Source organism: Erythranthe guttata, chromosome 2, assembly GCF_056151865.1.
Source record: "Erythranthe guttata isolate IM_541 chromosome 2, IM_541, whole genome shotgun sequence".
NCBI lineage: Eukaryota > Viridiplantae > Streptophyta > Magnoliopsida > Lamiales > Phrymaceae > Erythranthe > Erythranthe guttata.
The window spans coordinates 5949999-5974514 of NC_142534.1; the positions used below are offsets into that span (position 1 = coordinate 5949999).

The 24516-nt window shown below is 29.3% G+C and overlaps 2 protein-coding genes across 2 annotated transcripts; one reads left to right on the plus strand and one right to left on the minus strand.

The window, feature by feature from the left end:
- Window positions 1-1348: 1348 nt before the first annotated feature.
- LOC105978162 (ABC transporter I family member 20) lies at window positions 1349-5154 on the minus strand. Its single transcript, XM_013003579.2, has 7 exons — window positions 4848-5154; window positions 4602-4735; window positions 3724-3843; window positions 2572-2667; window positions 2329-2481; window positions 2160-2237; window positions 1349-1828 (listed from the first exon to the last, which is right to left on the minus strand). The coding sequence occupies exons 1-7, from the start codon at window positions 5017-5019 to the stop codon at window positions 1604-1606; spliced, it is 978 nt and encodes a 325-aa protein (XP_012859033.2). The 5' UTR covers window positions 5020-5154; the 3' UTR covers window positions 1349-1603.
- A 2402-nt stretch (window positions 5155-7556) lies between these two features.
- On the plus strand, window positions 7557-9570 carry LOC105978166 (SNARE-like superfamily protein). Its single transcript, XM_013003583.2, has 3 exons — window positions 7557-7730; window positions 7835-8003; window positions 9288-9570. Exons 1-3 carry the CDS (start codon window positions 7671-7673, stop codon window positions 9482-9484), a joined length of 426 nt encoding a protein of 141 aa, XP_012859037.2. The 5' UTR covers window positions 7557-7670; the 3' UTR covers window positions 9485-9570.
- Window positions 9571-24516: the final 14946 nt, after the last annotated feature.

Sequence of the window (24516 nt, forward strand, 5' to 3'; positions counted from 1 at the left end):
TGCATCTATCTATTCTCTCCCTCGTCGTGGATAATTTTTTTTCTTTAGTGATGCTTTGACAAATTTTGGGGACGATGCACACTCGTATTCGTATACTTGTATTATACTTGATCTTTTCTCTACAATTATTCGTAGAACAACCCATAATTAATAAACTTCTAATCTCCATCTAAACTCTTCTTAGAATCTCTAACTAATTTATGTTTGTTACCTTGTCAAACTCTCTAACTAAACTCTCTCTATATAAGTTATAATTTAGATTTTCTTTTCAAATGCATGTTTGTGTGCTAAGCTCTCCTAACTAAACTCGATGTTTTGGTTAAATATATTGGGTAAATTTTTACCATTCATATACACAAAAATACATACAAACCCACATTAGTTTGTGCAGACCTTCGTCGGGTGTAGCATAGAAATAACCTCCATAACTTGTGAAATTGTGTAGTGCTTCCAACTGCAAGTTGCCATCATTTGACCATACCCAAATCAGGAAGTAACCGTAGAAGGAAGACTCTCAGACTTTTAATTTTCTCGATCGCAGATGTGAAGCAAATAATCAAGAAGGTTATTTATAAAGGATATAGAGTTAGTATGGCTTTAGTAAAAAAATGAAAATAAATGCAATCATCTGTGCAAAAATATATACCCAAATCTTATATATTTTTACAAAAAAATGTGGTGGTTTGAAATTCATATACTTTAATAGATATATACAATGGTAAAAATATAATTTTGAAATGATTACTCACTAGAAATTTTAAACGAGTGCATTCCTCAACACCTAATTATAGGACATAACCTCAACATAAACATGTGCTAGAGGATTTTCCTTAGGAACCAAACATACTAGAAATTTTCAAAATTCTTTGTTTATATTTACTTTTGCATTTTCATTTTCTTGTTACAAAATTCATGAACCAAACATAGCCTCAGGGTACACTTATATGGGAGGATTGAGGGAAGAATTTCAAATTTCAAATCCTTAACAAATTCATTGAGCTTCTTTGAATTGAGTAGGAGTATGAATGAGTCGAGTTCGGTTGTTTTGGCAGGCTCGAGCACTTGCTCGAGCTCAAATCCATTTTGTCGAGCTCGAGCTCATAAAGTGTTCTTTTTATATTATTTAAAAAATAATATATAGAAAATAAAAAAAAACAAATAAAAGGATGGCTCTCGAGCCGGCTCATGAGTTTACGGACAGATAAAAAAAAGCTCGAGCACGAGCTCGAGTTTGAGTTTAAGCTTTTTTCGAGTCGGCTCACATTGCTAGTTGAGTGACTTAACAAGGATTTCAAATCCATAACTCTCATTTTTTATTGTTTTTCGAGCAATTATAGGGAATCCGAAATAAAAATGTAAAACTTGTTTTGTTTCCTCTTTAATAAATAAGAAATAGTATATCAACATGCTATACAAAGCATGTAAACAAATGCAATGAATACATAAAAATTAAAACAAAATTAAAATTAAAATTCAACTTAGCAGACAACAAAAAGCAATCTAGCTTTTGTAATATTCCAATATAAGGCCATATTGGTTACAGGAAAAAAAAAAAAAAAGGTGCAAAGAGATGAAAAATTCTCTTTCGATATTAGTATGAATTTTACCGGAGAACCCTATTAGAGCTCAACACAAAATTTTCTTCACCAGCAATGGTCGAATTCAATCTGCCAGCAGCCCATCCATTGTTTATCACACGGGCTGGCCCACCCGTCACACGACTCCCGTCGACCTGTTTCTCATGTTCTGGAAGACCGTTTGCTTTCCTCTCTTTCCTTATTTTCCGATCCTCGTCTCTCTCTTTCCTCAGCCAAGTCTCCACAGTTCTCTGCAAATGAAGAAAATGTAAGGCATGAACTGCTAATATAAATAGTTATGTCAATTGCTATAGTAACACATGAACTTCTTCACCGTCGACTTTGTGTTTGAGTTTAGAAAATAATCGCTAGTGTTAGTAGTATTTCTTTCATGAACGTGTTATCTGAAGCAGTGGTGAAGCATACATTTTGTATTTGCAGCAGAGGCAAAATAAATAAATTAGAAATGACGGACAATATAGGGCCAGGTTATTTTATATATGCATCGTTGCACAAGATATATATAAATGATTTACTAAACGGCAAATTGAAGTAGAATCTTGGTTGGAGTTTACGACTAACCATCAATGACAAATTGCTAGCCTCCTTAATTTCATTCATCGGCTTCGCTAGTTGCAACTTCCCATGAGCCACATAAACCTGACGGAACAAAATAAAATAAAACAGTAATAATAAATAAATAAATACCAATTTATGATAATAAATATTAGAGAATTAAAGTCACACTCACAATATGAGATGGCCAATTCTCAAGTCCATCAAAAATATGTGTAGCGTAAATAATTGTAGAGCCTCGTTCTTCGCATTCCTTCTTAAGAAACCTTAGAAGGTCAGCCCTAGCGAGAACATCTAAGTCAACTGTGATCTCGTCGAGCAAGAGAACCTGAAAAGCAGGCATGACATTATCTTAGTACATATAATTGCATACTAAAGCAAAAAAAAATGATGATTTTGTCCGAAAAAACAAATGTACCTTAAATGGCTTTAGAAGGCCCATACAAATTTGAACTCGTCTTCTTTGACCGTCAGATACTTTATGCATTCTCCACGAGAGGTCGATATCTAAAACCTGCAATCAAAGAACATATTACTTGACTTATTATTCTAGCGTGTACAGTTAGTAAAATAAGGAAAAGACGAAACAAAAGAAAATCAATGAGGAGAAAAAGATGAAAATTAGTAAAATAGATGGTTTTGTTCTTATCTATTCACTTTCTTCATGCGAACAAATTGCAGAATTTGTTCAAGTTATCTGATACAATGTGTGCGGCGAGCTAAAAAATATTAAGACTAGGATCACAGGTGCCACAAGTTATGGGTAAAAAAAATGCAATTTTGCTATCATGCGATCTTCTCGCACGAGCTCTTCGACATTGAAAACCTGCTAATTCGGCTACATGATATTCCCAAAAAAAAAAAAATCTTTCTTTGAGAGGTAAAGTATAATGCAAAAAAAAATGTATGCATCCAACTAAAGTCAGTACATGCATAATTTATGAAAAATAAAATTCTTTGAGACTCAAAAAAAATTTCTTTCTTTGAATGTGCGTAACAAATGTATGCATCCAACTAAAGTCAATACATGCATAATTTATCAAACTAAGGGTGTATAATGCAATTTCGTAATGTAGATTTAGAGGGTGTTTGGCTAAGCTTATAAGATGTTAAAAGGAGCTTATAAGATGTTTTAGAGCTTATAAGCTCTTCCAAAGTGTTTGGTAAATTTTTAAAAAAAGATCTTAATTTTTTTTAAAATAAGCTGTTGGAGACCAAATAAGATCTTTTTAAATAAGTACCTCTACCCCACCTTTTTATTTAAGATCTTATAATGAGTAAAAATAGGAAATAAGCTCATTATCCAAACACTCTAAAATTAATCCTAAAAATAAGATGTAATAGCTTATCAGCTCTAAAAACATCTTATCAGACGTAAGAGCTTATCAGCTGTTTAAAATAAGCTTAGCCAAACACCCTCTTAGCCCTTCAACATAGCATAGTCCATTTATAACAATGGTTAAAGGTTACCATGGATCTACAATATTAGGAAAATGCATCATTTTTTTTGTAAATATAGAACCAGATTGTAGATGTTCCAAGGCAAAATCTGCTCGCAAAAATATATTACCTTAATTAGTTCATCCCGTCTCTGAGGAAGGACACCTGTCACGCCATATATCATTTTCTCAGCAGAAATATCCATCTGAATTGGAATCTCAAACCCAGCAAACGCAACTTCGCGTCTCCACTGCAAATAAATAACTATTATTGTGATTACACGAAATAAAAAAAAATATGCATCTAAAAGAATTTAGCATTTCCTTCATATTAGCGACAATTGATCCATAACAAAGGCCTCTCGAGTTTAGAGCATTCCTCCAAATAGAAACAAGAACACGCGAATTTCACTAGCTATCTTATCTAGAAAGATAGTTCCACAAATTTATTTCCTATCCCTTTACTCCAGTTACAATGTCGGTGTATCAAATCCTTCACATATAGTCATTAAAAACATGGGGAACTCAAAACATTCTTTTATATCATATTCTATCTAAAATAGGGTCTATTCTATGCTACACCGGGTGAAATACACCGGGTAGATCTTTACCATTCATATACACACATACACACACCCCCACATTGGTGTGTGTAGATCAATTGTAAAAATTCACCCTACGTAATCTTCACCGGGTGTAGCATAGAAATTAACCCTAAATAGTTTAAAATTTTCATTTCGCACAAAAATGAATGTTCGGGGAATAGATAATTAATTAGGCACAATTACCACATTCTTCTTGCTGGATTCGATTACCAATTTATCCCAACAATTACGCAATTTTCACATAAAAAAGCACATTTATGTCATTGCCCAATTCGACTTCATTTCTCACACGTTAATCGTAAACGCACACAATCAAACACATTTACAGCATACATCGCAAGTAACAAGAAAAACAACTATAAAAGAAAAACAATATGAAGAAGAAAGAGATTAGTTCGACAAACCTCGCCGCCAAGATAAGAGAGATCACCGGAGGAGATCAAAGCGGTGTCGTGAAAAGCCGATCGGCCCAACACCCTCACCATATCTGGATCCACCATGTGCTTCCCTCCTATTATCTTCAATATTGTCGTTTTCCCTAAAATCAAAATCAATAAAAATCACACATCAATCAAATCAAATCATTTTTAATCAACCACACACACACATTACAGTTAAAAACACACACACAAATGAAGAAAGGAGATTACCAGCGCCGTTGGATCCGACGAAAAGGCAGCGATCGCCGGGGAAGAGAGAGAGGGAGAAATCTTCGATCAAAGGGGCGGAGCCCGGCGGAGGATGGCCGTCGATTCCCGGGTAGGTGAATTTCAGCTTGTTGATCGCCACCGTAGGTTGGGGTTTGCTGCTGATTTCCGCCATAATTGCGAATGCGTGTTTTTCTCGTTGAGATTTGAATGGGAGAGAGAGAGGGATTGTTAGCGAGCTTTTGTAAAGGGGAGTTTGGCAGCTGCCATGGCTGTAGATGATACGTGGCCATTGTTGGAACGCAAGCCTTACAATTGAATGCTTGTATTTTTAAAGAGCGGTGTCGGGGGTCACTATTGCCAGGTCCAATTCCCTAACGCCAGATTTAAACATTTAATGAATTACCTTCTTTACCCTTAGTTAAACGATTTAAATTAGAATAATATATAGTCCCACTTGTTTAAAACATATAATAAATATATGTAATGTAATGTAGTGGTTTTATGTATAGTATAGAATTATCAAAAAAAAATGTATAGTATAGAATCATTATTTACTAAAAGAACTTCGAAAAAAATTGAATTATCGGAATTATTTTCTGATATCAAAAGGATCGGAAATCGGAATTTCTAAACTATTATATGTAAATTCAATTCAATTCAATTCGAAAAAATGAAAAAAACGAGAATCAAATATTCGAATATCGGAATGAAGATATCTGAAATGTTAAATCATAAATGTCATCTCAATTGACTAATACCGTTTTAAATTCGAACGTGATTTTGACCCTTTTGTGGTCAGATTTTGACGGGATAATTACATTTTTCGTCCTATATTATACACAGAAATCGATTTTAGCCCCAATATTTACTTTGTCGCGATTTTAGTCCTCAAACTAACCATATATTTTACAATTTTGGTCTGCCGTTTGATATCGGTGTTAATTTGGACGGAATAAGTCACGTGTCGAGCACGTGAGCATGCTGAAATAACCCCATCGACCCTCTTTTTGCCTCTATTTTCAATTTAGCTCAATTTTCACTTTAATTCTACAATTTTATCCTAAAAATATAAATCTCAACAAATATTAATCCCAATAAAACCCCAATTTCTGCAGCTCCATCATTAATAACTTTGGCTAGACCGTTTTATACAAGATAACAAAGAATTACCAACTAAAACTCAGCCACGAGATAGACAAAAAATAATATAAAAAAAATCATAACTTTTGAAATGTTTAACATTTGTAGCCCTTTCATACTTGGACGGTTGGACCACATCAACTATATCTCCAAATCTGCAACAACCATCTTCGCCTCTCGCTGTGGGGTGTTAAGAAACAGAAGAACATGACATACACCAATATAAAGAAGATCAATCACAAGAACAAATGTGGGAAAATGAGAAAAGATGTTGAGTCTAGATGTAGGAGACACTTTATTTCCATTTGATGTTGGTTTTTATTCTTTCTCTCTCTAAATCCAATTAGTGTTAATGGATAACGTTTCGGGCGGTTTTCAACCGATAGTTATACTCATCTTCCTTACCTCAAGTCGCCATCGTCGGAACTGCATGCAGCGGTGCTGATTCTTGCCCTTATTTTACTATACTTGGATTTGGTGGAGGAGAAGGAAAATAGAGGAAGAAGAGACGACATGATCGATGATTGAGAGATATAGTCTTTTAATACTGTACAAGTCTTTTAATACTATACAAGTCATATTTCAGCATTCTCGCGTGCAAAACACACGACTTTTCTGTCCAAACTAACACCCAAATCAAACGGCTTTCCAAAATTGTAAAAATATGGTTACTTTGAGGACTAAAATCGTGGCAAAAGAAATAGGGACGAAAACTATTATTATCCCGATTTTGGCAAAGCTCAAAAGCAAAACGTTATTTTGAATTAACAAAACTTGGATCAACTAAATTGGATATCGGATCACCACGTTATGCATGGATGACTTTGCATTTGAAATTTAGATAATTGAAAATGACAAGGTTGCGAACAATATTCGTTGATTCATGCATATCTTTCTAACCCGACATCTAATCTTGATAATTCAATTTGGATTAGAAAGTTTACTAAAAAAAATTACCAATTTTTATGTATTGAGTTTGATTAAATTTAGACTAAAAAATAATCAAATGTGTAAAATCACATTTGAATCGAAATAATATTTTTAAAACTGTAACGACGTCTATCATATTCTTGAAAATATTTGTTCCAAAGTCGGCAAAATCCACGAAATTTTGAAATTTGGTCCGACTTCAATATCTACAGTATAACTCTTGCGGAGGATAAATGCCTTTTTGTATGTCCTTTAGGGGGGAAAAAAATTATACATAATTTAAAAAAAAAAAAGTTAAAAATGAGAAACAAAAATAGAAATTTAAAGTTTCCGTTCCTCAAATTTGCACTTATTCCACATTTGGTCATTTATGTACGCTGAAAATACATTTAGTCTTAAATGTTTCAAAAATTCAACACTTTTGGTCATTTTCGTCAATTTTTATTTAGTGCCTAAAGTAATCAAACATGCATCCATCACTATTTAATTTGACGGATTAACGGCAAATTAACGAAAATGATCAAAAATGTTAAATTGTTGAAACATAAGGATCAAATATATATTTGTTTGAACATATAGAGATCATATATGAAATTAGTGCAAACTTAAGGGACCAAAACAGTAATTTTCTCAAAACAAAAACAAAGCTTGAGATCTGAAGAGAAGAGGTGGATTTTCACTTCACCGTCAACAATCAAATTGTGTTCACATTATTCTCAAAAATCTTCGCTGAAATCACCACCTCACTCAACAATGGCAGCGATTTACAGCCTCTACATAATCAACAAATCAGGTGGCCTCATTTACTACAAGGTAAACAAACACTAAAACACCCCCTTTTCCTATTCTTCTGAATTTTCAAACCCTAATTAAAAAAAAAAAAAAAAAAAAAAATGACGGTCTTTGTGTTGATTCAGGATTATGGTTCGGCGGGAAGAATGGATACGAACGATACGTTGAGATTAGCGAGCCTCTGGCACTCGATGCACGCCATCTCTCAGCAGCTTTCCCCCGTCAATGGCTGCTCTGGAATTGAGCTCCTTCAGGCTGATCATTTCGATCTTCACTGTTTCCAGTCTCTCACTGGTTAGATTTTTTTTTTTGCATTTTCCGTTTCGCAATTAGGGTTCTTTTTTTTATCGATCGGTCACATTTTTTTAGGTTTTGATATGAACAATTTAGTTTCTGGATTGAATTGGGTGGATTTTGGTGATTCGGATGAAGGGGATTTTGATTTGGAGAGGTAGAATTAGGGTTCTTGAAGAGAATATTTGCGGGTCGATCCGGCAGGTTATTGAGGATACCAAACATCAAACAATGTCCAATTATTTAGTTAATCATGGCTAATCTCCCCAACCAAACAAGGCCTTACAGCACTGACTAATGGTTATATTTAAGATGGGATTAGGTAATTTAGTAAATTTGAGTTGGAGGTAGAATCTGAGATTGAGGACTGTTTTATTGGGCTTTAACTTCCTTTAAATATTTACTATGATCCGCATCTTGGATATGCCTAATCGGATTAACGAACGTTGGAAGTTTCGAAATCTTCGGGTGTGTAGTTAGAAGAATAAGAGGAAGCAGTGATGGACAAATTTAGTAATGAGGAGGGTCTCACTTGTAAACGACGAAATCTAAGGAAGTTTGGTGTTGGTTTTGCCTTTGGTTTCGGCTCGTAATATGTTTTCGGTTTTATGGTATTAGAACTAATTGACGGGCCCGCATATGGCATATAACATTGGCTTGTCGATTGGAGTTTTTCAATCTTGATCTTTTGAAAAACAACTTATCGGCCTTTTTCGATTTACAATCTGTTTTGAATGTTTGCTTATGCTTTTCTTAGAGTAAGTTGTTGTAAGCTATAATCTCAAAATTGAACATACACAATAGTTTCTGTGGTTTAATGGCGTTTCTGTAGATAATTGAATGTTGCGTTGGACATTTGTGCATTTGGTACTTTTATCTACACATTTGCCATTACGCCTTATCGGTAATTGTTTACTAAAACGAACTCAGCAATATTTTATTTGAATCAAGTTGAGGTTTTACTTCTTTTCTTAACCGAATTGCTATTTGTAATCTTGTTTTGGTATTAACAAAAAAAATCACGAACTCTACAGTTAGATTGTATAGGAAAAGTAAATATGTATGGGCTACTCGCTTGAGTACTTTTAAAGTCATTTAAAATGTTAGAGAAAAATATGCTGAAATTACAAGTTTGTTTGCAAGCATATCAAACTACTAATTGGTTGCTTGAAGTTCATTATTCAAGGTGTTCTGAAAATACTTCGGTAATATATAATCCGAGAAAAGGATTTGCGGGGTTCTAATTAAGTATTTTTTTATTTATTATTTATTTTTTTCTTATAGGCACGAAATTCTTTGTGGTGTCGGAGCCTGGAAGCATTAACATGGAGAGTCTGTTGAAAAATATATACGAGCTGTACACCGATTATGTTTTAAAGAACCCTTTCTATGAGATGGAGATGCCTATCCGTTGCGAGCTTTTCGACATTAATTTGGCACAAACCGTGCAAAAGGACCGCGTTGCCTTATTGGGAAGATAAGTTTTGCCGTATTAGTTTTGTTCAAAATTGGTGTTTTGTTATACACAAGTACGGTTCTCTAGTATACTGAATTACTGATATTTTCATTATGACATATATTATATGAAATTATTAGAGGCTGATTTTCCGGGGACAAAGGGTCTGTAAATGAACTGAACGGTGTCTGTTGTATGGCAAATCTGCAATCATCTTTCTGTAATTTATAAAATCACCGAAGTCAAATTCTTTCGTATTGAGCTTGTTTGGATCGATTAATATCTATAACATGTTTAGATTGGACAATTTTACATGATTAATTTGTATTGAGAGTAGGAACCACTTTAACATTTATTTACTTTATGTTTTTAGCGTCTTTAGTTCGAATAGCAACTTCCCTTTACTGGTTGAGAGTATAAATATAGAAAGGGACCGTTGGGAGAATTAGTTGATTTTTGTGTTACGTTGTCTTCTTCTTCTTTTTCTTCTCTGAGATTCTGGTTCGTGTTTGGAGATTAACTTTCGAAGCTTTCTGCTGAGTTGAAGCTTCCCGAGTTGCTCGATTATTTGTGTTTCTTTTCGAATTCTGAAAATATATGTGCACTTTCCTTTACTTCCTATACTTTCTTTCTGTACTTGCTTTAACCATTGCATAAAATGAACTGCAAATCACTAACACTCAGTTCAGTTTGAATTTCGTTATAAATTCAAATGACTATTGTGGTTTACATATTTCGTGTGATTTACAAGCTTATTGCACAAGAGTGAAGATTCACCCATTGCGCTTATGTGGTTGATTGTTGCTTCTTTGATTATAGATAAAAAATAGTGATATGTCTATACCATAATTCTTCCTTTGTGAAAACCCCCTAGAATATTTATTTCCAATCTTACCCTTATACTACCCATCACGATTTTTTTATTAATAATTATCTAGTATTACAAAATTCCTATTAATAAGGCAACTAAATCCGGCACATTTTTTTTTTTTAATAATTATCTACTATTTACAAATTTCCTAGTAATGAGGCACCTAAATCCCGCTAATTAGGATTAATTAGTATAATTTATCTCAATTATTCTTTTTTTCTCTCTTTCCATAATAACAATTTAATTCCTACAAACCTGCTTCCAAATTCCTAAAAAAATGCTACCAAATCAAAAAAAAAAAAAAAAAAAAAGTATTTTCAGACTTTATTTTTTTATTTTTTATTTTTTTTTATATTATTTTCGGATTTTATTTAGACATTTTTTGTTTATTTTTATTTTTAATATTTTTAATAAAAATAATTTTTTTAATTTTTTTTAAACAAAAAATTGAAATTTTTCTCTCCACAGGCTTGCAACGCCGAATATGACTATAGTTGAATATGACTATATTAAATGTAGTCATATTCTTTCTTTATATTGTTGTTTTTTATATTTTGAACTTAAAAATTTCGATTATATGCATAGTCATGTTTACCAAATCAAATAAAACAACGAAGATTCCCTATTGTTTACGAAAACAATCCAATCAATATCCACACAAAAAAATCAATTTGAATCTACTTACTAGAAGTCAACTTGAAAACGAGAAGATAGATTATATTCAACAATAGTCATATTCGAAAAATACATAAATATGACTATAGTCATATTCGAATACGACTTTAGTCATGTTACTGCTGCTGTTCAGATCTGAAAAAAAAATCGAAAAATACATAATAAAGATAGAAAAATAACGAGAGAGAGGGATGGGAGTCGACGACAACGGCGGTGGTGGCAGTGGTGAAGGAAAGAGAGTGAAAGAGGTGGCGACGGTGGTGGTGGTGGCATCTGGAAAAAAAAACTGAGAAAACGAGAAAGATAACGAAAAAGAGAGAAATAGCCTTACGTGGAAACGAAGGAGGAGGCGGCGGCAACGAGCGGCGACGGTGGTGGTGGGTGTACAAATCTACGTGGAGACGATGGTGGTGTAAAGAGAGAGAAATCGAGAGAGACAACGAACACGAGAAATTAATAAATCACTAATCGAGTGAATCAACAATAGTCATATTCGAAGCACAGAGCGCTACAAAGACGATCTCTGGATTATAATGTTTGGTTCGCAATTCCAAACAATCTCTGATCTTTTTCCACGCAACTTTTCTTCAACTCCAAGCACAGAGCGCTACAAAGACGATGACTAGGCACCTCGATCTCGCCCAAAAATACTTGCATATAAACAGATCTGCCAAAAGACGAAAAAAGAAAAAAAAAAAAAAGAAGAGGAGAGGAGAGATTGAGAACGTGAGAGAGAGGGGGAGTGAAATAGTGAAATAAATTATATCACGTTAAAAATCTAATCACATAAGGGCACTTTAGTCTTATCATATCTGGTTAGGGAGGTCTTACTAATTAAGAATGAAACTTGGGTGTAGGCAAAAATCTTTAATAGTCAATTGAGTTTAGTTCAAAATATTTTCTATTTGAGGGGGTATTGCATATTTCCCCTAAAAAAAATGTTTAGGTTGCAAGAAGTTTCCAAATATTACTGAAATTGTTATGAAATTAATTGTATATTATGGTACAAAAAATGGCATTATTCTCCATTCATTGAAGGATTTTAGTGTTATTTTTATCTTACCTTGTGCATTCCTCGCGCACTTATCGCGTTCATCGAGGTACTTAACTTAATGTGCTCGATGATCATTGTCACACGAATGGAAAACGAGCAAGAATGCATTTATTTGGGCGCCAAATATTATATTCCTCATCGAATTACTAAACAACTAGTAATAGTACTATTGCCAATTCGTGAATCAATTTTGGAGTTTAATTAGTGTTGAAAAATAAAATTTAATTTGATTTATTTCATAATAGCAAAGTGTCTTAGATTAACATAATTTTAAAATTATGTAAATAATTTCTCAACAATACAAAAAAATAACTTTTTTATTATAAATTATTGTAAAATATGCTTATTTTCAATGCAATGTGCTTTGTTCATTTTTTGTGAAATTCGCAAGTTTTACAACTTGAGCTACTCTTGTGCAAGTTTTGTGAAATCTCAAAATTTTGAATATAAACTAATATGGCATCCAATGAATGCTTATAAATAATATTTTATAAGTTTAAATTTTATTAAAAAAGGGAAATCTTAAGAGAAAATATTAACATTTGTAATACATACAGCATAGTAATCTAATATTAACATTTGTATTTTTCACGTAAATAGGCGATACATTTAGTTAATAACTAGTACTACACCCGTGCGATGCACGGGGTATTCATCGTAAATAAAATATTGAGTAATAAAAAGGTTCTCAAAATAGTAAGATCAATTATTGATATGTAATACAAAGAAGTAGAAAATATTAAAAAAAAAAAACTAATTTGTATGGTATAAGAGATGAAATAAGCCGGAATAAATGAAAAAAACTAAATATTGAAAGTTTAATTTCCTCACAATAAGAACGAATATATCATTGGTCCCAAATTTGTACAACCATAATGATATATGAACGTTGAAATTTTGAATTTGATCCAAACAATCAATGTTATTTTGTTTCATACCAACCGCCCTAAGCGCATGGAACAAATTCAATACAATGCAACTGATCTGCATATGTTGTACATGATCATACAAAAATAGGTAAATTATTACCAAAGGAATACCAATATAACTGTTTAATGGCATAAAATCACTGTAAAAAGATTACCTTCATAAAATATAGTGGGCGGAGTCCATAGCAAGTTCGTAGTATAATTACCTACAAATGAGTAATATTAATAACTTGAAACCTTGTTCTATTGCACAATCCTCTGACCTGATCAATATTTCTGATGAGCATAACGGGAACACTTTTTTTCAATGTCAACTTATGTGGTGGAATTCCAGTGCATGATATGGTGTTGAGAAACTCCGGAGAATATATTTTTGCGTTAACATCCGATAATAATTCCTCATTGCACATACTATTGGAGCTGAAATAGACCTTCTCCACTCCAGGTATGATCGACAAAAAATGATTATTCACAAAACTGACACTTTCATTAATGGGTGCAAAAAAGATATATCAGTTAACCCAATTATTACAATTATCTCATCTGATGCACTCTGATCCTTAACATGAAACTTAATTATCAGAAAGTGTTTTATAACATGACATCACCTATAACTCATCTAATACCTTGCGAGTAACCTGCTCATTTTTTGTTGTTCATATGCAATCAGTAATATGCATTACTGAAACATAAATGATAACATAAAAGTGTAAGAAAAAATACAATTATTCATATAAATAATAAAAAAAAAATGTGTATTTGAATCACAATGTACATTTTGTATGATCTAAATTCATATTCCCTGAAAAGCTTCCTTGTAGACAATATTGCAATTAACATCAGAGCCTAGATTCCGACTTGATGAGTATCTTTATGCCACATCTACTCTTAACTCTCGACATTGCGACATATCCATGCCACCTCTATTGCTAGTACTAATTTGCTAGTACTAATGCTAACACTAACACTAATACGAATACTAATACTAATACTAATACTAATACTAATACTAATACTAATATTAATACTAATACTAATACTAATAATAATACTAATATTAATACTAATAATAATACGAATACTAATACTAATACTAATACTAATACTAATACTAATACTAATACTAATACTAATAATAATACTAATACTAATACTAATACTAATACTAATACTAATACTAATACTAATATACTAATGCTAATGCTAATGCCAATGCCAATGCTAATGCTAATGCTAATATTAATGCCAATGCTATGCTAATGTTAATGTGAATGTGAATGCTAATACTAATTCGAATGCCAATGGTAAGGTTAATGCTAATTATAATCCTAATGGTAATTCTAATCCTACTCCTAATACTAATGCTAATCATAATCTTAATATACTAATGTTAATGATAAATATAATATGCTAATGTTAATGTTAATCATAGTCATAATCCAGATATTAAACACAATGCTATATCTAATCCTAATACTAATCATAATCATAACCCTAATCCTACATAACAACTATTATTAATATTATTACTAATAATAATACACTAATAAAATGCTAATGGTAATGATAATAATAATATGCTAATGCTAACCATAATCTACCAATGCTAATGTTAATGTTAATCGTAATATGCTAATAATAATAAGTTGATGCTAATACCAATAGGCTAATACTAAGGCTAATGATACTGATAATCCTAATATTAATCATAATCCTTAGATAAATGCTAATACTAATCATAATTACAATCCAAGTTCTAATCATAACACTATTACTAATACTAATACTCTAATGATAATACAAATGGTAATGTTAATACTAATATGCTAATGATAATTATAATTTCCTAATACTGATATTCCAATGCCTAATGCCAATGACAATTATAATATGCAAATCCTACTATGCTAATATTAATGACAATTATAATATGCTAATACTAATACTAATGTTAATCCTAATCCAAATTCTGACCCTAGTATTAATCATTATCATTAGCCTAATCTTCATACTAATCATAATCATAATCATAATTATAATCCTAGTCCTAACACTATTACTAATAATAACACACTAATGATAATGCTAATGGTAACGTTAATACTAATGTTAATCATAATTCTGATATTACTGCTAATCATAATCTACTAATGCTAATTATAATTGTAATTTACTAATAGTATTATGCTAATGCTAACACTGATATGCTAAGGTTAACAATAATGCTAAAGATAATGTTAATACTAATCCCAATCATAATCCTAATCACGTTTCTAATGTTAAGGATAATGCTAATGCTAATCGTTATCCTAATATATTAATTCTAATGCTCATGGTAATGCTAATGCTAATATTAATCATAATCCTAATATGTTGATGCTAATAATAATTTTAATATTAATTATAATTATAATGCTAATACTAATCGTAATTCTAATTTAATGTTAATGTTAATGTTTATTCTAATCCTAACATGCTAATGTAATGGTAATGTTAATCCTAATCATCAGCTTAAACCTAATACTAATCCTAATGGTAAAATTAATTCTAATTCTAATTCCTATTTCAATCCTAATGCTAATCCTAATTCTAATACTAATGTTAATGTTAATGTTAATGTTAATGCGAATCATAATTATAATACATAATGCTGATGCTCATCATAATTATAATATGCTAATGTTAATGCTAATGCTAATCCAAATCCTATTCATAATATTAATCACATTCTTTAGCCTAATCCTAATACTCATCATACTCCTAATAAGTACACTGTCACTAATATTAATAATAATACGTTAATGATAATGCTAATACTAACACGCTAATGTTAATACTAATATTTTAATGCTAATGCTAATCATATATCTAATGTTAATGTTAATGATGTAGCTAATGCTAATCATAATGCGATAATGCTAATCTTAATCTACTAATTAAAATATGTTAATGTTAATATTAAGGCTAATGTTAAATGCTAATTATATAATCCAAATTCTAATCCTAATAATAACCATAATCTTAGATTAATACTACTACTAATCATACCCATAATCCTAGCTCTAATCCTAATCATAACACTCAAACTAATACTAATACGCTAATAGTAATGTTAATACTAATATGTTAATGTTAATACTAATATGCTAATGTTACTGTGAATCTTAATCCTAATATTAATGCTAATACAAATGTTAATCATAATCTGCTAATGCTAAATTTAATGCTAATCCCAACACAATAATACTAAAATGTTAATGCTAATGTTAGGGCTAATGTTAATCATAATCCTAATATTTTAATACTAATGCTTATGGTAATGGAAATGTTAACGTTAATCATAATCCTAATATGTTGATGCCAATTATAATGCTAATGCTAATCGTAATCATACTCCTAGTTCTAATCACAATGTTAATACAAATTCTAATCCTAATCATAATCGTAATTCTAATGTTAATGGTAATTTTAATCCTAATATGCTAATGCTAATGCTAATGTTAATGCTAATGCTAATCCTAATCCAGATATGCTAATTGTAATGCTAATGTTTATGTTAATCCAAATCATAATATTAATCGTAATACTAATCATAATCATAATACTAATGTTAATTCTAATTCTAATCAGAATCGTAAAGCTAATCCTATTTATACTGCTAATGCTAATGTGAATCATATAATCATAAAATGCTAATGCTAATGATAATTATAATATACTAATACTAATGTTAATAATAATTATAATATACTAATGCTAATGTTAATCCCAATCCTAATTATAATACTAATAATAAATCTAATCATAATCCTAATGCTAATTATAATTATATCTAATTGAAATCGTAATCGAAATCGTATTTCTAATCCTAATCCTAATCCTAACACTAATATTAATACTAATACTAATACGAATTACTTCTATATACAATAAATAAATGGACAAAAATAAATTGGTCGACGAAGTGAATATTTCAATTGGTTTTTGCTACTACCATTGCATAGAGGTAAGAATATAAAAAAAACATAAAAAATGGTCTAACAAAAACATGTGGCATTGTTAATTACAAATACCCCTAAAAGTAACAATATGTTATGGACCTTAACGGAATGAATGAATTATCTAAATTACATTTTTATTAAACAAACAAACAACGGGTAAATTACAGGTACCCATGCGGTAAAAAAAATATTACATTTACACCCTTGTGGATATATTACATTTACTACCTCGAAGTATATTTGAAAATTCATAATGTATATTCTATGAAACTTTCAATATTTCATTACTCATAAGTTATAAGGGTGTAATTGTAAGATGAATAAATAGCTCAGGTGGATATATATAGTTACCAATATTATAGGGATTTGTAAGACATTTATTTTTACGTCAGAGGTACCTGTAATTTACCTATAAATAAAATATGGAAAACATTGAAAAATTAAACAGAGTCCAAATATTGATATCTAATAATCTATTCATTCAAATTTTTGTTGGTTTGTGAAAATTATATTGAAATATTTTACGATTTTTGTAAATAAATTAAAAATGCACTTATTAAAGAAAAAAATAGATAATTGTAATTATTTGTATATTTTCATTTTTAAAATAGTAAACACATTTATAGCAGACATGAAATGTGATTAAAGTTATAAATTAACATGAAATTACTATATTAATTTGGGGAAATTTGCTAGACACCTCTTATTTTGGACTTATATAGATAGAGATCATAGTTGCTAGATGAATATATGCATATGTTCTTGGACAAAAAAAATAATAGAAATAAAATTAAATAATCAGTACATGGACATAAACACCCTTAATTCATAAGAAACAAATCTCATATATACTTTCCAATCTCATGTTCCTCTCACCCTATATTTAATCCCTCATCTCTCTCTCTCTCTCTCTCTCTCTCTCTCTCTCTCTCTCTCTCTCTCTCTCTCTCTCTCTCTCTCTCTCTCTCTCTCTCTCTCTCTCTCTCTCTCTCTCTCTCTCGTTCTTCTCTGTCCTTTTTTTTTTCTTTTTCTTTTTCTTTATTTTTTTATGAAGAAATATTGTAGAGAAGGAAAAACAGGGATGTTTTTAGATTATGAGATAATTTCTTGGTGAAAGAATTTAAGAGGACAACAAACATCTGCTCCCCTATCCTAAAAAAAATTAAAAATCCAAAATTCTAGACAAAATTCACATTGTGTCTCCCGTATGTAGAACTTTCCCATCGTTTGTTGTTAGCAATTTCCGTTTGCAGGTTGGTTTAACTTCGCCTGTTGTTTGAAGAATTGCGTTTGGTGTTGAGATTCGATTCCTCTGGTTTACAATTTGCAAGGTACGCCTTAAGTTATATTTTACAAACATTTTGTTTAGTGTTTTTGCTGTTTGCAACGTGTTCCATAAACAACTTTTTTTGCTGGTGTTTTTAATGATGATGATTTTCTTTTTCAGTCATAGGTAGTTTATGGCTTGCAATTCAATAATGCAACTTCTGCGGAATTTTTTTCTTCAGTTTGTTGTTTGCATTTGGTGAAGTCATAGTTAATTTTTTGTTTGCAATTTAATAATGCAAATTCAGAATTTTTTTAGTTCGCTGTTTGCACTTGACGAAATCATAGGTATTTCGTTGTTTGCAATTCAATAATACAAAATTTAATTTTTAGTTTGCTATTTGCAGTTCACAGAGTCATTGGTGTCGCAGGCAGCGTCACAGTTCCCGGAGTCATCAGTAGCGTTTTTAGAGTATGAGGTTGTAAAATAAGTTGTATATTTCTTTTATGAATTAATTTAACTTTTTAGTTAATATTTGGAAGTGAGATTTTTTGGAATTTGTTTTGATAAGAGATTTTTTGGGATTTAATTTGATTTTAACTAAGGGTATTTTTGCCACAATAAATATTATTAATTTATTAGAACATAAAATTTTTAATTTGAATATGCACACATAAATTATAATATAGAAGAGTTTCTATAACAAATTGCCCCTATTAATTTAGAGATGATACATTATTAACATTAGTCCACATTTCAATGTAATAAATTGAAACAGATAAAAAGAAAGCCGTAAACAATGAATATTCCAAAATATAAAAAGAAATAGGGGATGCAATTTGTAATGTACATTATAAAATCACATATATAAAACCTTAAATGGCGGAATTATATATATATATATATATATATATATATATATATATATATATATATATATATATATATTAAAGGAATGTAATGAAACAATATTTTAAAAAAAAATTGGTTAGATTTTTATACATTCATCACTTCTTTATAGGAACGAAAATAAATGAATATTTTTCCCCGAACAATTCATAAGAGATTCACAAAATTCTTTCCAATGCTTCGATGCACGATGTCGCCATACATAACACATATGTTGATGTTATTTATGTATCTAAAAAATACAAAAATAACAAATAACATGTTAGACTAAAAACATGTATATGTTTAAATAAGCATAAAACAATTTATTATAGGAAATAATAAAAGTACATGTAAAACATAATAATACCGAAAAAAATTAAAGAAAGACAAATAATTTGCAAAACATGTTAAAAAAGTTTTTTGGCTATAAATATAAAATAAAATTTATTCAAATACATTGAATAAAATATATATGAATCTCTATTATAAATCAAGAAATACTCGATTTTTTTAGTTTTTATTACATACTCAACTTCATTAACCTTAACTTTTTCCTTGTCGAAATAAAATTTACAATCATCGCATGTATAATCAAAAGATGGAAAAACAAAGATAAAATTTTGTAAAAATACATCCATACCATAAATATGGATCATATCTTTGCAGGATACACAATGTTACATGATTTCTCTCTTGCCGATGTAGCTGCATATGACATAGACAATGCCATCAATGAGTTTTCAATAAACAAAAACAAAAACATGAGTTAGATTGTTATATATATATGTATATATTTCAACAGATAAAAGAATAAACAATAGACAACAAATGACATGTTTCCGATCAACATGCCGAAAAATTAAGAAAACTAAAATACAATTGCAAAACAAAAAGGCGAAAGAACAAACTGTTAGGCAAATACCGTGGTTTGATGTGATTATAACAAAACGTGTGAAAGAAGAATGAGATGAATGAGTTAGGATCAAGAGTATTTATACTTAAATTTAACATACTAAATAAGTTAATGAAAGGATATTAAGGAAACTGTAATTTATTGTAATAATTAATGAAAGTAGATCATGAAATTATATGGTTAATATTTGACCAAAATTATAGTTCATATGGTTAACTATAAGATTCTTATATGGTTTATTTTATTTGCCATATTTATAGTATTACAATTTACGTTATTGTGCATTTATTTACCATGGTATTCAATTACATTAAATTTCATTTTGTGGATTTAATTAATTATCATTTCAGCACACGCACAAAATCCGTATGTAAAATAAAGCCAAACATATAAAATTTAATTGAAAAAATCAAATCAAGTGATTAAAATCATCCTCAACAACCGTGCACACACCCACACACACACACACACACATATATATATATATATATATATATATATATATATATATATATATTTGACGCATATTAAAATCAATGCAAATTGATGGGATTCAAAATATCTATACTGAAAAAATCGACACCATCTAATACACAAATTCGAATAATTGATTTTATGTCGGGTTGAGTTTTTCAAATAATAATATGATAAATAATTTTAGTATATTACAAAATAATATAAAGTTCATTTCATATATAAATATATATTATATATATAAGATATAATTACATTTCTATTTTTAATTACAATATTTCGCACTCCATATTTATAATTAGTTTAAAAATATTTATAATTTGTAAATTTAAAAGATTAGTTAATATTAATGTAACGAATTATATTAAAATAACTAATTATATTGCCATAATATTAGTTTCTAAATTATGGCAAATTTTATAAGGAAATGTTTTAATTTTTTAATAATTTTGGAAATATGCATTAAAAATGTTACCAAATAATGAAGATTTACAATTAATGAAGACTTTGTATAAGTATATGGAATAATTAATTCCACGTAGGATATGAGTAGGATGCCACATAGATATGCCACATGTCGATTTCTTAATCTATAAGGGTTTCAATTTATATATTATATAGATAAATTTTGTCACCAGGGACCTGTATCCTAAGACCCCTAATAACTTAATTGTTAAAAATACAGGGTATTTTTATTTATCAATTTACTAAACAAACAAAATACTTTGACTTTTTTTTTTTATTACTATCTAATAAAAATAGTTATGTGATGGCAATAATTATACAACAAAAAAAGCAAAACAAAATTAAAAATTGATAAAGATAAATATGATAATTAATGTGATTACATCGAAAATCAAGTCCTAATTCATTAATGGATTCGAAAACTCAAAAAAAAAAAAAACAATAGTAAAATTGTGTATGTTACCTCCATGAGTCTCTACAAAAAATTTAGCACGTTGTGACTATTATATTCATGGATTTAATAACATTATGAGCAGCAATCTTTGCTATCATTGCAATTTGACGTTTTATTCCGATGTTACCGCATATTATATACACCGATATGATATCTATGTGTATTCAACATCAATCAAATAAAAAATAAATAATTCAAATGAAACCAATGGAAAATAAATAAGATGATCAAAGGAAACTATTAAAAGTCATTTATAAACTAATACAAAGATACGGCCAACTAATAACAAAAAAATGAATTAAAAAATGAAAACAAAAGTGAAATATCAAGAATAACATAAAAACAACAATAAGAACATATAAAAGTGTATACCAATAAAAAATAAGAACAACGAAATGCCAAAATATTAAGGAAACAACAATACATTGAAAACAAACAACAATGAATAATAATGAAAAATTAATATCAAGAATGACAAAATAACAACTAATAATGAAAAATTAATATCAAGAATGACAAAATAACAACGAAATCATCAAGAACAACTAAGCGTTCAAATGAAATAAAATATGGTGGAATAAAAAAATGTTAACAAAGCAAATAACATAAATAAAATGAATCAGAAATTTAAAACAAATTTGTTTACGAATTTTCACCATAAACAAAATATGATTTAACAAAATAAAGTTGACCCGTATCGAAAGACATAAAAATACCATATTATAAATGATACAATTTTTGAATTACATTGTATCTATTACACGCACCTTGATGATATCCATATATCTACAGCATCAAAAGAACGAACAACAAAAAATTATAATAAAAACGTTAAAAAACATAAGACAGTGCAAAATAAGCATTATCAAAATAACAATTTCAATATCTATATAACACGAAGATCAAATGATAATATATGACAATATCAATAAAAAATAGCAACCAATAAAGGAAAAAAATACAACAAACGAATAACATTGAAAAAATTATCAAAAAGAATAATATAATGACGACCCGAATATTAATAGAATGAGAGGATATATCAAACGAAAATAACAACAGTGAATTAAAAAAATATCAAGAAGAACAACATAATAATAATAGAAGAACAACGAATAACATTGTAAAAAATATCAATATGAACAACATAATAATATTAGAAGGAAGATAAAATATTTAATAGACTAAGAAAATCAAACGAAACAACGAAAAAAAAAACTTACAAACTATAGTATGGTTTGGTGCGCCGATGATGTGGATGAATGAAAATGATGGAGTATTTATAGTGTTTTGGATGAAATGTAAGAAGATCTTTGTAGATTTAGATAAATTAGGCTATTATATTCTTATTAATATTAATATAATTAGGTAATTATTAATGGAGATTTTTTTACGGATTGATTGATGATTTCCTTATGGTTAAATCAATAAAAAAATTATGGTTTTATGTAATATATAATCAATGATAGTTGTAGCATAATCATCAAATTCCTAAAAAATAGATATATTAAAAAATTGGATAATTATGTTCCATATTTAAAGAATATGAGAAAATATTAAACAAAAATAGATTGAACTGTACCTTAAATGTTAATTAAATTATTACCATAAATTAGAACATTAATAGAAATAAAATAAAATAAAATAATTATGAGAATTTTGAAAAAAAGATGTTGGAGTTCAAAAATAAAATAGGGTTCGAATGAAAAAAAATCACGTAAATGATATTTAAAATAATCCAAAAGTCTTAATTAATATACAAATTAGCTTCATATTAATATTCAGTAAAAATAGTCCTTGGATGCAATTAAATAATTGCCTTAATTATATTATATCATTAAATAATTATCTTTTAATTAGCTTCATATTAAAATATATTAAATATATGAGTAATATATTTCCCTTAAATAGTTGATATGTAATGGCGTAAATATTGGAAGCCATAAATAGTAAAATTATGATATAAGTTATATTAGGATATAAGATATTTGATAATTTATTCAAATGAATTAAATTGATATTGACACATAGGCGATGAATAGGATTCCTACATGGATACTTACATGGATGACACATGTCGTAATTCTAGGGTATGAGGGTTTCAATTTATATATTACATAGATAATATACTTCGAAGGCTTCAACATGCCTAATATAAATTTTAGAATTATGTACATAATTTTTCAATATTGGAAAACAAGAACACTAATTTTACTATTACCATTGATGATCAATTTGATCATGGTATTTCAAGGAGATTGATGCTTGATCTTTTCTTGTGCAACTTTTGTGAAGTTTCTAAATTGTAAGTGTTGGTGCAATATTTTTTCCAAGATTCGCGATATTGATATATATACATTGTCGTACACTCCCTTCGTTTATTTTTAGGTGTCCTTTTAGCTATATATTTGTTTTCTCATATTAAACGTTACTTTTGAATTTCGATGTATAATTAATTTTTGGATAAAATGCACTTTGTGCGTGCCCCTAGAAATTTCCAAAATTCGCACTTCCCCCTGAAAAAAAAAAAAGATCGATGTCCTCGCCTTTCAAATGTTGTTTCGATTCACTCTACCCAAAATCAATTTTTGGTGTATTTTTACCGAAAGTGAAATTTCTCTGTCCACCTGAATCCCTAGTATCCTCCTCTTTTTTAACAGTTGTCAAACACACCTATTTTACCAATTTAAGAACAATAAAATAGTTGTTTTGTTCTCCCAAAAGCATTGATTTTTCACGAGTTTCCTACTCTTATAAAATGCAAAGAAAGGGTAAAATTCCCAAACCCGTAAATGTTAGCTCAAACTATTGAAATATTAAACACAAAGCATGAACCGCACAAAAATATTACCTACGTTAAATAAAACCCTTTCGCCTTTGGAAAGAAGAATCCTATTTTTTTCATTCTTCAATTGTATAATGTGTAACTTATCAAAAAAAAAAAATTTGTATAATGTGTAATTCACCGGTTACAAAGAATCAGATGAATGGGGATTTGGGATGGGCATGGCAAAATTACATATATACCTTGAATTGACCAAATAAACTTTAAGTGGAAGTAAA

Excerpts from the sequence above, each read along its gene's own strand:
- LOC105978162 (XM_013003579.2), bottom strand. The coding sequence starts at position 5,019 with ATGGCGGAAATCAGCAGCAAACCCCAACCTACGGTGGCGATCAACAAG. Across the intron at positions 4,736-4,847 it reads CGTCGGATCCAACGGCGCTG|GGAAAACGACAATATTGAAG; the intron begins GTAATCTCCTTT and ends TTTTGATTTTAG. Across the intron at positions 2,668-3,723 it reads GACGGGATGAACTAATTAAG|GTTTTAGATATCGACCTCTC; the intron begins GTAATATATTTT and ends CTTTGATTGCAG.
- LOC105978166 (XM_013003583.2), top strand. The coding sequence starts at position 7,671 with ATGGCAGCGATTTACAGCCTCTACATAATCAACAAATCAGGTGGCCTC. Across the intron at positions 7,731-7,834 it reads GTGGCCTCATTTACTACAAG|GATTATGGTTCGGCGGGAAG; the intron begins GTAAACAAACAC and ends GTGTTGATTCAG. Across the intron at positions 8,004-9,287 it reads CTGTTTCCAGTCTCTCACTG|GCACGAAATTCTTTGTGGTG; the intron begins GTTAGATTTTTT and ends TTTTTCTTATAG.